We start from the raw sequence: 17,270 nt of genomic DNA, 5'->3' as shown, positions 1-17,270 counted from the left end.
TTCAATTACTTTTATTCGTAAAGGCACTTTCTTTCTTTTAAACTGATCGTAATTTCCAATGTTTCCGTTCATGAGAGAAAAATCACTTAAGTTATAATCTCTGACTCACAAAGACAGACGATAAAAAATACAACGCACTTCATGCTTTAACTAAAATTAATTGGTTAAACAAAACACACAGATTCTCACAGCTCACAAATATCACAGTTAACCGTTAGCCTTATCTCACGGCTACAGAAAATCTGAATTCCCTTTCTCTCCAGGAACTCATCTGTGATGCTTTTACCTTAATCTTCTATTTACTTTTACTCCCCTGTTTTTTTTTCCGAAAGGGGGTCAGCTTCATTAGATTCCTATGCGGGACATATAGGTTTTCCTACCTCATTCCGTTGCTTTACGATTGTTTCTTTTCATTTTCTTACTCATTTTGACTCTCTTATCTGTCCTCTTTAAGGAGTTCACCTTCTTTCTCGCTGCGGTTATCTTTACCGAGGCTTCGGGACGACCTGTAAGGAAGCGGCGAGTTTAGTGCTCATCGTTCCTTCTGCAAAATACTTTAGAACATATGTATAACAATAACAACAACCGCGGAAATCGGAAATCATTTACAAATGATTTTGGGAGCGCACACCGGTGTTAGTCCTTTTGCGAATCTCGAAGTTTGCTGATTGTCCAGTATGTTTTAGTTTTTCAGTCTCTAAGGCACCTTTGTTCTTCCCATGCAGCTATCATTAATTTATTAACTAAGATAGCTCTCCTAGCATGAGTCACTGGCCAGTAATTAAGGCTGCCGAGCCGCAGACCCCCTTTTCAGCTGGGGTCGCGCTATGGTTCTCTCCCTTTCAGCTGAGAGAGTCCTTTTAGAGAACTGTTTTGGTGATATGCACACCTAGGAATTTGAAGCAGTCAACCATCTCCACCTCGGTGCTGTTGATGTAGACAGGGGTGTGTGTAATTTGCTTCCTGAAGTCAGTGACCCACTCTTTAGTTTTGCTGGCATTGAGGGAGAGGTTGTTATCGTTACACCACTCCACTAGGTTCTTTATCTTCCTCCTATATTCTGACTTGTCGTTGTTCACGATCCGACCCACTACAATCGTGTTGTCAGCAAACTTGTAGATGAAGTTGGAGCCAGATTTAGTCACACAGTCGTGCGTGTATAGGGAGTACAGTAGGGTGCTAAGTATGCAGCCTTGCGGGGCCCTGATATTGAGGACGATCGTGGAGGAGATGTTGTTGTTTATTCTTACAGATTATGGTCTATGGGTCAGAAAGTCGAGGATCATGTGGCAGAGTGAAGAGCCAAGACCTAGGTTCTGGAGCATTGATATGAGCTTGGCTGGGATTATGGTGTTGAAGGTGGAGCTGTAATCAATAAATGGTGGTCTGTTGTAGGAGTCCTTGTTGTCGAGATGCTCCAGGGATACATGTAGGACCAGGTAGATGGCGTCTGCTGTGGACCAGTTGCGGTGGTATGCGAATTGTAGTGGATCTAGGCATTCTGGGAGTATGGAGCTGATGTACCTAATGACCAGCCTCTTGAAGCGATCGATGTCAGAGCCACCGGATGGTAGTCATTGAGGCACATTGTCTGGTTCTTCTTTGGCACTGGTATGATGGTGGTCTTCTTGAAGCAGGTGGGGACCTAAGGACGGAGTAGGGAAAGGTTGAAGATATCTGGGAACACATGTGCCAGGGACATGTTTTTTTTACCAGGGTAGCAGGATTCTCAATGGTGCAGGAATATATCAAATGCGTGCACGTGGCTCTGTGGGTGTCAATGGGGAACTGAACCAAAACTGCAAAGGGTCCACTCCCTGAACATATAGCTGGTGTGTGACCTAGTGTGAGACCAGCTGATCTGTTTTCATCCATCATGCGCCAACTATCCTTGAGCCTCCACATAAAGCCAGAGGGTGGCTGTCTTGTGACAAGGACACCTGTTCTACACATGTCTCATGACTCCCTTCCATCACCTTACCACACATGAGCAGCACTGCTGCAATTAGAGCCAAGATGCAACCAGAAACATCGTGGCGTCAACCATTGGAATTCTCAGCTCGGGAGGAGATGTCCAGTATGCATCAAAGCATGTCTCTCAGTTAGCTGTGGTCTGCTGCTTCCTCCACTCCTTACCATCCTGAGCACACAGCCCTTGTCACCAGGCCTTCAGTAAGGGGGAGGAAGAATCCAGGACATCATCACTTCAGATGGGCTGTTCGTGCGCACCCTGAAATAAAAGACAGCATAAAAAAAGAATCGTTCAATTTGAACTTTACCCAACATACATAATTCAGAAAATAAAGGTGGTTTTCAGGATTTATATTTGTACTGGTAAACATGAAAAATTAGGTTTAGCTTTAAGTGGGTTTAATTATGGCTAAATAAGATTTAGATTCATGTTGGACAAAGCTGTTTGTATGTCTGAGGGTTGGTTCAGTTCAATTTGTCTCTGTTGTGCTTAGAAAGGGCTACAATATGAAGAGTAAATAAACTAGCAGTTGCTGCTTAGAAACTGGGGCCTTGTAAGGTAGAAAAGCTTTTAAGTTTTAGTTTAATTAATTTGATTGCATTTGGAGATAGGTAGTAAGAGAGAAAGCAGCTCTCACTGCTCCGCTAGAAGCAATTGGTTTTAGAAAGCTACAAAAGGATCACCTCTCTCAGCCTAACTAGAATAAAATCCATTCTATGGACTAATAGTTAAGAAAACAGATGCTGGACACAAAGTCAAGCTAGTTAAGGAAACTAGGGAAATGACGAGAAGTTTCCAAGATGCCTGGAGTTAAAGGAACAGAGGAAATTGGGAACCAGAACAAATTACTGTTCAGTAAAGTCACAGAAAGTTAAAAAGGCATTGGATTATTATTAGGAAAGAGTTAATGTTCCCTCGTGCTAAACTTAGAATTGGACCTGTAATTGTATAATAGACCACAGTCATTGTTTGATATATTGCACATAGATGTAAAGGGGACACAGGTGCACCGTGGAATTGGAAGAGAAGTGATTTTAGAGCGCAATAAAATTGGAGTTGAAGAAGTCAAGACTTGCTTTCTAGTTCTTGTTACAGAGATACTATCAGAGCTTTCAGTGGTAGTAGAGAATGGTTTCTGATAGTAAGTAAAAAGGATTGCAAACTGAAATTTTTTTGGACGAAATACTGTATTCTGAATTGTAACCAGAAGAGTGATTTAGGTAAACCTGGAAAACAAATGGCTTAATCCAAGTGTAGAGTGTCGGGGTGTGATTACCCACCATTGTTTGATGAGTGTCAATCCTATGAACATTGGAAGAACGTGGACATGGGTTACGTCATTGCCCAAGAAAAAACAAGGAATGGCCTTGGCACTTTCGCGACCATACAGAAGCAAAACAAGATGCAAAGTATTCTTGCCATTGGATTCGGATCAGTTCGACTCAGATGAATGTTCAAACTTTCATGAATAATATTTTCCAAAAGGATGATTTATTAAGTGCTTATGAGACCTGATCAGATTTTTAATGATTTAGAAAGTCTGAGGATACCTCCTTAGAAGAGTATATAATGGAATTCAGACGACTATATACTAGGCTGCAAAGATTCTGTCTAGAAATTTCTCAGTAAGTATTGGCTTTTAAATTATTGGACTGTTCAAAGTTAGAAATATGGATAGGCTTCTTTGACGAGAGTTAAATTTGCAGAAAGACACGCCCTGTTAGAACAAATGTCAGATGCTCCAAAAAGGTTCCTGGGAAAACATTCCTTCCTGACAACATTCATGACACAAATTGGCTGATCGGCGATATGACAGACTTTGGAAGACACAATGTTAACAAAATGGCGAGGTGGTCTAGAAACAGGCTGCAAAATCGATGCAAAAAGACATTTCAAACTAAAAAGAAGTGGGGACAGAAACAACTTTAGCAATTATGGCAGGAGGAATGGATTGGGAAATTTCAGAAAAATATACCCCAGAGACGGTGTTTTAGGTATAATTCGCAATTCCATTATGCAATAAACTGTCCTAAGAAATATAATAGAGTGCTCCAAACATGAGACGAAAGACTCTGAAGAATGAGAGGGAGATATTGACCAGAGAAGGCATTGTCTTGGTAACGAGAAGTTTCAGTCCAGTGATGAATGTGCTGGTCGCAAAGTCCTTCAATTGTGCCGTATTAGACAGCGGATGTACATCTACAGTAGATGGAATAGACTGGTTGAAATGTTACCTGGACTCTTTAAGTGACAAAGATCGGAACAAGGTTAAGGAATTTGGAAGTTCCACGGGTTTCAGATTTGGGGATGATAATACCCTTAAATCACTGAAAAGAGTAGTGATACTTTGTAAAATCACCGGAAGGAATCATTTTATTAGAACAGACGTCGTATCCAGTGAAATACCTTTTACTATTGAGCCAGTCATTACTTAATAAAGCACATATGAAACTTGACATGGAAAACAACACCATCATATTTGGAAAAACTGTGAACTTACAATTTACACATTCTGGACACTATTGTATTCCGTCAATGAACCCTAATTTTTCTTGTAATAAAATTAAGGAAGTGCTGTTAACATCAGAGAGCAGGGGTCTAGAAGACAAAACGTTGATTGTGTTAAAGCTGCAATGACAATTTACCCATCCGTCTTCCCAAGGATTAAAAAGTTTGCTCAGGAATGCGGGGATAACAGATGGAGAATATACCAAACTTATAAAACAGATAAGCGACGGATGTAATATATATAAGACATGTAGAAGAACATCATCACGACCCATAGTCAATATGTTCTGAGTGAGAAATTTTAATGAACTTGTAGTTATGGAGCTTCAGGTGTGGGATAAAGAAAAGAACATTTTCATTTTACACTCTGTAGACTTGGTAACTAGGTTTAGACAGCTGACTATTATACGCAGTGAAGGCATTGTCTTGGTAACGAGAAGTTTCAGTCCAGTGATGAATGTGCTGGTCGCAAAGTCCTTCAATTGTGCCGTATTAGACAGCGGATGTACATCTACAGTAGATGGAATAGACTGGTTGAAATGTTACCTGGACTCTTTAAGTGACAAAGATCGGAACAAGGTTAAGGAATTTGGAAGTTCCACAGGTTTCAGATTTGGGGATGATAATACCCTTAAATCGCTGAAAAGAGTAGTGATACTTTGTAAAATCACCGGAAGGAATCATTTTATTAGAACGGATGTCGTATCCAGTGAAATACCTTTTACTATTGAGCCAGTCATCACTGAATAAAGCACATATGAAACGACATGGAAAACAACACATAATGGAAAAATGGATAGAAACCAGACTGGGCCACCGCCAAAGTTCCTCACTGATATTGGGGGTGGGGGGGGGATTTGCTAACGATGAATTTTTGAATATGCCTGAGAACATGAACATAATAGTTATGAGTGCAGCTGCAGAAAGCACATTTAGCACTGGGTGTGCGAGATCAATCATGCTGTGATAAAAGAAATGCTTCGTAAAAGTTTGGCAGATAGGCCAAGATGTAAATTTTTTTTTTTATTAAATATTTTATTGAAAATTTTTGGTCAACCAACACAGTACATTGTGCATCCTTTACACAATATTATAACAACACAAATAACAATGACCTATTTTATAAACAAAAAATGAATAAATAATAAATAACAAAAATGAAAACTAGCCCTAATTGGCAACTGCCTTGTCACAAGTAACACTCTCCAAAAATATAATTTAACAGTCCAATATATAATTATCTGTAGCAACGACCTATACATACTATACAGTATATATTAACAACCCTGAGAGTCCTTCTGGTTCCTCTCATCCCCCCCCCCCCTCCCCGATCCTGGGCTGCTGCTGCTGCCTTCTTTTTCCCATTCCGTCTATCTTTCTGCGAGGTATTCGACGAACGGTTGCCACCGCCTGGTGAACCCTTGAGCCGACCCCCTTAGGACGAACTTAATCCGCTCTAGCTTTATAAACCCCGCCATGTCATTTATCCAGGTCTCCACCCCCGGGGGCTTGGCTTCTTTCCACATTAGCAATATCCTGCGCCGGGCTACTAGGGACGCAAAGGCCAAAACATCGGCCTCTCTCGCCTCCTGCACTCCCGGCTCTTGTGCAACCCCAAATATAGCCAACCCCCAGCTTGGTTCGACCCGGACTCCTACTACTTTTGAAAGCACCTTTGTCACCCCCATCCAAAACCCCTGTAGTGCCGGGCATGACCAAAACATATGGGTATGATTCGCTGGGCTTCTCGAGCACCTCGCACACCTATCCTCCACCCCAAAAAATTTACTGAGCCGTGCTCCAGTCATATGCGCCCTGTGTAATACCTTAAACTGAATCAGGCTTAGCCTGGCACACGAGGATGACGAGTTTACCCTGCTTAGGGCATCTGCCCACAGCCCCTCCTCGATCTCCTCCCCCAGCTCTTCTTCCCATTTCCCTTTTAGTTCATCTACCATAGTCTCCCCTTCGTCCCTCATTTCCCTATATATATCTGACACCTTACCATCCCCCACCCATGTCTTTGAGATCACTCTGTCCTGCACCTCTTGTGTCGGGAGCTGCGGGAATTCCCTCACCTGTTGCCTCGCAAAAGCCCTCAGTTGCATATACCTGAATGCATTCCCTTGGGGCAACCCATATTTCTCGGTCAGCGCTCCCAGACTCGCGAACTTCCCATCCACAAACAGATCTTTCAGTTGCGTTATTCCTGCCCTTTGCCACATTCCATATCCCCCATCCATTCCCCCCGGGGCAAACCTATGGTTGTTTCTTATCGGGGACCCCCCCAAGGCTCCAGTCTTTCCCCTATGCCGTCTCCACTGTCCCCAAATCTTCAGTGTAGCCACCACCACCGGGCTTGTGGTGTAGTTCCTCGGTGAGAACGGCAATGGGGCTGTCACCATAGCCTGCAGGCTAGTCCCCCTACAGGACGCCCTCTCTAATCTCTTCCACGCTGCTCCCTCCTCCTCTCCCATCCAATTACTCACCATTGAAATATTAGCGGCCCAATAATACTCACTTCGGCTCGGTAGTGCCAGCCCCCCCCTATCCCTGCTACGCTGTAAGAATCCCTTCCTCACTCTCGGGGTCTTCCCGGCCCACACAAAACCCATGATGCTCTTTTCAATCCTTTTAAAAAAAGCCTTCGTGATCACCACCGGCAGGCACTGAAACACAAAGAGGAATCTCGGGAGGACCACCATCTTAACCGCCTGCACCCTCCCTGCCATTGACAGGGATACCATATCCCATCTCTTGAAATCCTCCTCCATCTGTTCCACCAACCGCGTTAAATTTAACCTATGCAATGTGCCCCAATTCTTAGCTATCTGGATCCCCAGGTAACGAAAGTCCCTTGTTACCTTCCTCAACGGTAGGTCCTCTATTTCTCTACTCTGCTCCCCTGGATGCACCACAAACAACTCACTTTTCCCCATGTTCAATTTATACCCTGAAAAATCCCCAAACTCCCCAAGTATCCGCATTATTTCTGGCATCCCCTCCGCCGGGTCCGCCACGTATAGTAGCAAATCGTCCGCATACAAAGATACCCGGTGCTCTTCTCCTCCCCTAAGTACTCCCCTCCACTTCTTGGAACCCCTCAACGCTATCGCCAGGGGCTCAATCGCCAGTGCAAACAATAATGGGGACAGAGGGCATCCCTGCCTTGTCCCTCTATGGAGCCGAAAATATGCAGATCCCCGTCCATTCGTGACCACGCTCGCCACTGGGGCCCTATACAACAGCTGCACCCATCTAACATACCCCTCTCCAAAACCAAATCTCCTCAACACCTCCCACAAATAATCCCACTCCACTCTATCAAATGCTTTCTCGGCATCCATCGCCACTACTATCTCCGTTTCTCCCTCTGGTGGGGCCATCATCATTACCCCTAACAACCTCCGTATATTCGTGTTCAGCTGTCTCCCCTTCACAAACCCAGTTTGGTCCTCGTGGACCACCCCCGGGACACATTCCTCTATTCTCATTGCCATTACCTTGGCCAGGACCTTGGCATCTACATTTCGGAGGGAAATAGGTCTATAGGACCCGCATTGTAGCGGGTCCTTTTCCTTCTTTAAGAGAAGCGATATCGTTGCTTCAGACATAGTCGGGGGCAGTTGTCCCCTTTCCTTTGCCTCATTAAAGGTCCTCGTCAGTACCGGGGCGAGCAAGTCCACATATTTTCTATAGAATTCGACTGGGAATCCATCCGGTCCCGGGGCCTTTCCCGCCTGCATGCTCCTAATTCCTTTCACCACTTCTTCTACCTCGATCTGTGCTCCCAGTCCCACCCTTTCCTGCTCTTCCACCTTGGGAAATTCCAGCCGATCCAAGAAGCCCATCATTCTCTCCCTCCCATCCGGGGGTTGAGCTTCATATAATTTTTTATAAAATGTCTTGAACACTCCATTCACTCTCTCCGCTCCCCGCTCCATCTCTCCTTCCTCATCCCTCACTCCCCCTATTTCCCTCGCTGCTCCCCTTTTCCTCAATTGGTGTGCCAGCAACCTGCTCGCCTTCTCCCCATATTCGTACTGTACACCCTGTGCCTTCCTCCATTGTGCCTCTGCAGTGCCTGTAGTCAGCAAGTCAAATTCTACATGTAGCCTTTGCCTTTCCCTGTACAGTCCCTCCTCCGGTGCTTCCGCATATTGTCTGTCCACCCTCAAAAGTTCTTGCAGCAACCGCTCCCGTTCCTTACTCTCCTGCTTCCCTTTATGTGCCCTTATTGATATCAGCTCCCCTCTAACCACCGCCTTCAACGCCTCCCAGACCACTCCCACCTGGACCTCCCCATTATCATTGAGTTCCAAGTACTTTTCAATGCACCCCCTCACCCTTAGACACACCCCCTCATCTGCCATTAGTCCCATGTCCATTCTCCAGGGTGGGCGCCCTCCTGTTTCCTCCCCTATCTCCAAGTCCACCCAGTGTGGAGCGTGATCCGAAATGGCTATAGCCGTATACTCCGTTCCCCTCACCTTCGGGATCAATGCCCTACCCAGCACAAAAAAGTCTATTCGCAAGTAGACTTTATGGACATAGGAGAAAAATGAGAACTCCTTACTCCTAGGTCTGCTAAATCTCCACGGGTCTCCACCTCCCATCTGCTCCATAAAATCTTTAAGTACCTTGGCTGCTGCCGGCCTCCTTCCAGTCCTGGACTTCGACCTATCCAGCCCTGGTTCCAACACCGTATTAAAATCTCCCCCCATTATCAGCTTTCCCATCTCTAGGTCCGGAATGCGTCCTCGCATCCGCCTCATAAAATTGGCATCATCCCAGTTCGGGGCATATACGTTTACCAAAACCACCGTCTCCCCCTGTAGTTTGCCACTCACCATCACGTATCTGCCCCCGTTATCCGCCACTATAGTCTTTGCCTCGAACATTACCCGCTTCCCCACTAATATAGCCACCCCCCTGTTTTTCGCATCTAGCCCCGAATGGAACACCTGCCCCACCTTGCGTAGCCTAACCTGGTCTATCAGTTTCAGGTGCGTTTCCTGTAACATAACCACATCTGCCTTAAGTTTCTTAAGGTGTGCGAGTACCCGTGCCCTCTTTATCGGCCCGTTCAGCCCTCTCACGTTCCACGTGATCAGCCGAGTTGGGGGGCTTCCTACCCCCCCCCCTTGTCGATTAGCCATCACCTTTTTCCAGCTCCTCACCCGGTTCCCACGCAGCTGTATCTCCCCCAGGCGGTGCCCCCCCGCCCATCCTCTCCCATACCAGCTCCCCCCTCTCCCCAGCAGCAGCAACCCAGTAATTCCCCCCTCCCACCCCTTCCGCTAGATCCCCCGCTAGCGTAATTACTCCCCCCATGTTGCTCCCAGAAGTCAGCAAACTCTGGCTGACCTCGGCTTCCCCCCGTGACCTCGGCTCGCACCGTGCGACGCCCCCTCCTTCCTGCTTCTCTATTCCCGCCATGATTATCATAGCGCGGGAACCAAGCCCGCGCTTCTCCCTTGACCCCGCCCCCAATGGCCAACGCCCCATCTCCTCCACCTCCCCTCCTCCCCCCATCACCACCTGTGGGAGAGAGAAAAGTTACCACATCGCAGGATTAGTACATAAAACCCCTCTTTGCCCCCCACATTCGCCCCACCACTTTGTTCGAACGTTCTTTTTAATAACCCGCTCATTCCAGTTTTTCTTCCACAATAAAAGTCCACGCTTCATCCGCCGTCTCAAAGTAGTGGTGCCTCCCTCGATATGTGACCCACAGTCTTGCCGGTTGCAGCATTCCAAATTTTATCTTCTTTTTATGAAGCACCGCCTTGGCCCGATTCAAGCTCGCCCTCCTTCTCGCCACCTCCGCACTCCAGTCTTGATAAACGCGGATCACCGCGTTCTCCCATTTACTGCTCCGAGTTTTCTTCGCCCATCTAAGGACCATTTCTCTATCCTTAAAACGGAGGAATCTCACCACTATGGCTCTGGGAATTTCTCCTGCTCTCGGTCCTCGCGCCATCACTCGGTATGCTCCCTCCACCTCCAACGGACCCGCCGGGGCCTCCGCTCCCATTAACGAGTGCAGCATCGTGCTCACATATGCCCCGACGTCCACTCCCTCCACACCTTCAGGAAGACCAAGAATCCTCAGGTTGTTCCTCCTTGCGTTGTTTTCCAGTGCCTCCAACCTTTCCACACATCGTTTCTGATGTGCCTCCTGCGTCTCCGTCTTCACCACCAGTCCCTGTATATCGTCCTCATTCTCGGCTGCCTTTGCCTTCACGACCCGAAGCTCCCGCTCCTGGGTCTTTTGTTCCTCCTTTAGCCCTTCGATCGCCTGTAGTATCGGGGCCAACAGCTCTTTCTTCATTTCCTTTTTGATCTCTTCCACACAGCATTTCAAGAACTCTTGTTGTTCAGGGCCCCATGTTAAACTGCCACCTTCCGACGCCATCTTGGTTTTTGCTTGCCTTCCTTGCCGCTGTTCTAAAGGATCCACTGCAATCTGGTCACTCTCTCCTCCTTTTTCCATCCGTATCCAGGGGGGATTCCCTTCTGGTTTACCGCACAGTGTTTTTAGCCGTCAAATTTGCCGTTGGGGCTCCTATCAAGAGCCCAAAAGTCCGTTTCACAGGGAGCTGCCGAAACGTGCGACTCAGCTGGTCATCGCCGCACCCGGAAGTCCCAAGATGTAAATTAACTAAGTTTTAGTATAGAACCCATAGAATCGCTACAATACAGAAAGATGCCATTCGGCTCATTAAGTCTGCACCGACCCTCCAAAAGAACACCCGATCCTGATAACCCCATAACAATCTATCCCTATAACCCCATAACACCAACTAACCTGTACATCTTTGGACACCAAAGGGTAAATAAGCATGGCCAATCCATCTAATCTGCACATCTTTAGACTGTGGGAGGAAACCAGAGCACCAGGAGGAAATCCACACAGATACGAGGAGAACATGCAAAAATAGATGAATGGAACGATCCAGGAAAGGTTACCTGTACAGATGGAAAAATAATCATTTTGCAGCATGGAAACTAGATTGTTCAGTTACACTCATCAAGATTAGTGGGCACAGATTACAAGTTTGCAGATATAAAAGGGGTTAGTGGAAAGTGCTGAGGAGCCAGGTACTTCTCATACACATATCTTACAGAATTATGAGGATCAGTTCGTGGAAATTGACAGGTTATCTGAAGAGGTACATAGTAATTCTGATGAACCGGATGAGGCTATTTGTCAAAAAGGACAACTGCCAAAAAATGGCACTAAAGTGACATACTTGCCAGAAGGGGACAGTCAGTGGAAGGATGCAACTATAATTGGCAGAGCAGGTAAGGCCACCAGAAAATATAAAAACTGGTTGAATGTATAAGATAAAGGGAAGCAGTTTAGGCCCATGGGTTGGGAACATGAAGTACAAAAATGGAGAGCACAGAAATGTAGTGTCAATTTGGACAGTATATCTGGCAGTGAACATGCCCATTAGAACAGATCAAGAATTGTTGAAAGAAGGTCTGATAATGGAAGGGGCAAATCAAGCCGCCTCAGTCTGGAACGAGACACAAGGCACGACACAAGGCAAGATACAAGGGAGTAGCTTAAAAAGGTCAAGAAATATGATACAGACTAGGAATGTTATAAGAAACAGAAGCCCATATGATCTAGATGCCTTGGTGGTTTCCAACAAATTAGAGGATAAGTTAATAAAAGATGTAAAATAACAAGAACTGCAAAGTTGGAAAAAAATTGGGTGTACAAGGTGGTCCCAGATAGGGAAGCAAGTTTTATATCTCATAGATGGATATGCATGGAAAAGGTGCTTCCTGATGGAACCTATAAGGCCAAAGCTAGGCTGGTGACACAAGGTTTTGAAGAAAACTTGAATTGGAAGTCAGTCCTCTGGTGCATTCAAATACATTGGGTTAGAAATCAGGCAGAGTATCTCACAAGTCACTCTACATCATAGAATTTGCAGTGCAGATGGAGGCTATTCGGCACATCGAGTCTGCACTGACCCTTAGAAAGAGCACCCCACTCAAGCCCAGGCCTCCACCCTATCCCAGTAACCCAACCTAACCTTTTGGACACTAAAGAGCAATTTAGCGTGGCCAATCCACCTAACCTGCACATCTCTGTGAAACCGGAGCACCCGGAGGAAACCCACGCAGACACAGGGAGAAAGTGCAATCTCCACACAGTCAGTCACCTGGGACTGGAATTGAACCTGGGGCACTGGAGCTGTGAGGCAGCTTTACTTGGAGAATATTAACCTCATAGAAATTACTCAGGGTAGGGGCTCAAAAAAGGAAATGGCGGCTTCTGAAGTAGAAGAAGAGGGACTCTGAAGTTAAATTGGGCAGCTGAATTGGTGAGCTGGACAAAACCAGTCTGGATGCCAGTTTTGATGTTTTAGAACTAAGCACTGAAATGAACAACCAAAGTTGAAGAAATTGTTCGAGCAAACAAAACATTGGTGAAATTTAAATTGGTGTTTTGAAATGCCCATCTTTATGTGATATTAGACAACTGAAACCGATTGTTTATAGTGACACATCTTATGCTAATCTTTGTGATGGTTTTTTGAGTGTGGGAGGATTTATAAATTTTCTCCTGGGGGAGAAAGTTAAATGTTGCCCTTTAGCATGGGAAACTAAAAAGATAAAAAGAGTGATAACATGTACATTGGTAGTGGAGATACTTGCCCTAGTGGAGGCAGTAGAGATGGCATTTTATTATCCAGGATCCTGACTGAAATTTTAAATGGAACAGGGTATCCAGGAACAGTACCTAGAGTGTCACATAGACAATAGGTCCCTTTGGGAGAATATCCACTCTACAAAATGCATCAAATAAAAGAGACTATGGATTGACATAGTGAGCCTAAAACAGTGCTAGACAACAGGGAGCTTCACACAATCAAGTGTGTTGACAACTGTGATGAAAAAATGGGCTAGCTCAAATAAGTCATGAGAAATTGTTAAAGGGGAGTGTCTATTCCTACAAGGAAGAGAATGTGAAGGTGGATAAAATATAATGGTATATATTTTAAGAAGGGCAAATAGGGTATATTTATTGTAGAAAAGAATATATATATATTTGTATCAAGGTAATTTATGTCAACCATAAAGATGATTATTTTTTCTTTCAGAGGGGAATCTGTTAGGAAGGAGTTCATGTTAATATTCCCCAATGCTTAGGTTAGTATTGGAGCTATATTTATTTAATAGCCGACACTTATTGTTTGAAAGAATGCACATTTATACAAAAGGGATACAGGTGGCACTGTGAATTTGGAGAAGTGATTACAGAACACGATAAAATTGGAGCAGAGTAAGTCAAGACTTGCTTTCCAGTTTGTATTACAGAGGTATATGCTGAACAATCGTAAGAGGCCAGAGAGATATCTGTAGCAGTGCCAAGGTTTGTGAGAATTTACTACAGTTTGGAAAACCTTATTTGAAATAATTATGGAAATCTGTGGCTGGTCCTCAGAGTTTGTGTAAAAGTCTTAAAGACAAAGGAAACTTGAAGGGAGAGGTGTAAAACCTGAGAGTGAAACCTTGATGGAAGCAGCGGAGGGAAAGCATAGTTTAAAAGATTTGAAAATGTAACTTTTGAAAGTGGAATTTGAAATCACTCATGTGGAAGCCAGAGTTCAGTGAGAGAAGGTGGCTCACTAATAAAAGTCATTTGAGACGATTTTGAGGAGAAATACACTGACATTCATTTGGGTTCGGAGAAGAACTTGTCTCACTTGTCATCTTGTGTGCTCAAAAGGAACTTTGTAAGTTTATGTGACCATTGTAGCTTTGTAATCTGTGTTAATCTTAAAATCTGTGTGAAATTGTTAAAACCAGGGGCTGGTTTAGCACAGGGCTAAATAGCTGGCTTTTAAAGCAGACCAAGGCAGCCAGCAGCATGGTTCAATTCCCGTATCAGCCTCCCCGAACAAGCGCCGGAATGTGGCGACTAGGGGCTTTTCACAGTAACTTCATTTGAAGCCTACTTGTGACAATAAGTAATTTTAATTTCATTTCCGTTCATTTTCATTTCATTTTCAAATATGGGGGGAGAAAGGAGTTGTATAATAATCTAACTTTTCATATTTAATAAATGTTTTTTTCCTGTTCTCAAAACTAATTAGTTGCCATGTGACTTTACTCCTCCATGTTTTATTTTTACCAAGTAAAGTTGCGTCTTTTGAGCCAGGGTTCCATTCTGGGATCTTCCAGACCAGTAGCAACATCAACTGGGATCGTAACAACTTCCAAAACAACATACAATCTGCAATTAATCACCCTTGTGCACTCCCTGCCTGGCCTGCTGGAGACTTTGCCTCTCCTAGTGCCCCCATATACGATATGTTAGTGCCTGAAACATGGTTGGTGGAAGGCTGCTGGATTTTGTGTGGGATGCTGCAGACCTTCGAGCAGCTCTGGGCTTTGAGGGTCCAGTTTTGAACAGCAACACATTGGCATGGATGATACTCGTCTTGATTGGCTGGCTGACAGACAAATGCAGTGGCAGTGATGGGCACATGAATGGTGTCATACTGAGGGAACAGCAGGAAACATCATCTAATCATTGGTACTTACCTGTGGCAGTGCCTCAGCAATCCTAGTAATCAGCACGAGCACAGATTGCTGGACTGCAGTTAGATCCTGCAAGCCCCTTTGAGCACTGGTCCCTGCGGCCATGTTGGCAGGAGTCTGAGCCTGCCTTGCACCAAGCTGCTCAACAGGCATCTCTCTCCTGATCTCAGTCTGTGCTTCCACTGCTGCACTCAGATGGTCTGTGGTTTCAGTTTGTGCTGCAATGGCAGCACATCATGGCTGGGCCTGCAAGTCCTGCCATGGACTTCACTATCATCGCTTCTAGAAAGCATGTGCTCCAAGCTTGGTGCGAGAAGTGTAAAGTCAGAGAAGTGTTTGTAAGTGAAGGGCTTAGGAAAATGGTTAGTAAGAGAGAGAGGGACAATGCATTGCAAGATTGAAAGAGGAGTGGGAAGGTGAAGAATATGTAGCAGTGAGAGGGGAATTGATGGCAGTAAAGAAATGTTAGAGAATCAGCCTCGAAAGGCACAAATTGTGAGATATTCTTAAAGGTACCGAACAGTATGAGAAAGGAAAGTCTTTAATTCAAACTGAAGTGTAAGTAGGATAAAGAGATACATTGATACATTCAAATGGTAAAAGACAGGTTTTGAACTGATATTAGCAAAAACTACTTTTTACACGAGTGAGCAAAACATGTGTTATGGGCCAGGGTTCAGAGAACACCAAAGTATATTATGGAGTTCACCTGACCCACAACTTTGAATAGATTTTGGTTATGGGGAGCACAAGGGCCCACTTTACAGGTGTGATTCAACAGAGAACTAAAAGTATTTTTAAACAAAAATAATGTTTATTCTATAAATCCATTTAACATTTTCTAAACACGCAGTAAACAGTCTATCCACTACCAACCCTGATAACCCCCCAAAAGATACAGTACTCTATAGATAACCCTTAATAACTTTACAAACAATATCCATCAGTCAAAAAACCCTTTTAACAAAGACAGTAGGTTTGCATTCATTACAGAAACAGGTATTACTTTGAAATCAACAAGTGATCTGGAGACATTCTTTAGATTGCAGAGAGAGAGAGAGATCAATACACACATCTGCTTGCTTTGAATGCAGCTCTCCAACTGAAAGCGAAACTAAACACAGAGCCAAAAGCTTTCAGCACAAAATGAAAGTTTAAAGGGACATTCACATGACACATGTTACAGTTGCACTGGTGCATTGATAGGATTAGTTAACCAACACTCTCAGTTCATCTTTTTTAATCCTTCACGTGATTTAACTTGCCAAATGCTGGTTTGAATGCAGCTGGGTAATTATGAGAGACTACAATTTCTCAGATTCCATCAGCTTCGAACCGTAACGAGACATCTGATATTCCTGGGAGTTGCGTGCGACAGACAAATCTTTCCTAAAGTTTCAGTAAGACCTGGGGTGCAATCTTTCCAACCAGTTGCGCCTGGTGCCAATCCTGTTGTTCAATCATAGAATTTACAGTGCAGAAGGAGGCCATTCGGCCCATCGAATCTGCACCGGCTCTTGGAAAGAGCACCCCACCCAAGGTCAACACCTCCACCCTATCCCCACAACCCAGCAACCCCACCCAACACTAAGGGCAATTTTGGACACTAAGGGCAATTTATCATGGCCATTCCACCTAACCTGCAGATCTTTGGACTGTGGGAGGAAACCGGAGCACCCGGAGGAAACCCACGCACACACGGGGAGGATGTGCAGACTCCGCACAGACAGTGATCCAAGCCGAAATCGAACCTGGGACCCTGGGGTTGTGACGCAATTGTGCTATCCACAATGCTACCGTGCTGGGAGCATTGCAAGAGAGACCAAAAATGGGCTTTGCGCCGGGCACTGAACCATGCATCAGTCACCCGATCTACGGCGCCCTCACTGGGCGTTACCAGTTTAGTACTGACCCACTCAAACATGGATTGGTTGTAATGGCACCTGGAGGGTGGTTCCCAGGCCATTGGAGACTCCTGGATGGTCGGAGAGAAGTCAGGGTGGCACCCTCGTACTCTTCCTGGCACCTGAGCACCTTGGAACTGCCAGTCTGTCACCCTGGCAGTGTCCCAGGACCCTGGCAGTGCCACTGGGTAGTGTCTTCGTGGCAGCTCCAGGGTCCCTGGGTGGCAGTGCCAGGGGTTGCACCCCTTGAGCTCGCCAGTAGGATATCCCTCTAAGTGCGGCCTCGACAGGGAGAAACTCCCCAAGGCCCATAAAAA

The 17,270-nt window shown here is 45.2% G+C and overlaps 1 protein-coding gene across 1 annotated transcript in view; it reads right to left on the bottom strand.

Moving 5' to 3' along the window:
* LOC140428903 (sodium- and chloride-dependent neutral and basic amino acid transporter B(0+)-like) overlaps positions 1 to 15,202 on the bottom strand; it is a 70,381-nt gene extending 55,179 nt beyond the window's left edge. Inside the window, exon 1 of the mRNA XM_072515551.1 lies at positions 15,053 to 15,202. Coding sequence (XP_072371652.1) covers positions 15,053 to 15,202 — 150 coding nt within the window. The remainder of the gene's footprint in view (positions 1 to 15,052) is intronic.
* Positions 15,203 to 17,270: the final 2,068 nt, after the last annotated feature.

This window comes from Scyliorhinus torazame, chromosome 8 (assembly GCF_047496885.1).
Source record: "Scyliorhinus torazame isolate Kashiwa2021f chromosome 8, sScyTor2.1, whole genome shotgun sequence".
In the NCBI taxonomy this organism is placed as follows: domain Eukaryota; kingdom Metazoa; phylum Chordata; class Chondrichthyes; order Carcharhiniformes; family Scyliorhinidae; genus Scyliorhinus; species Scyliorhinus torazame.
Note: the sequence above shows the minus strand (reverse complement) of the source record. Positions and strands in the feature narration are given on the sequence as shown.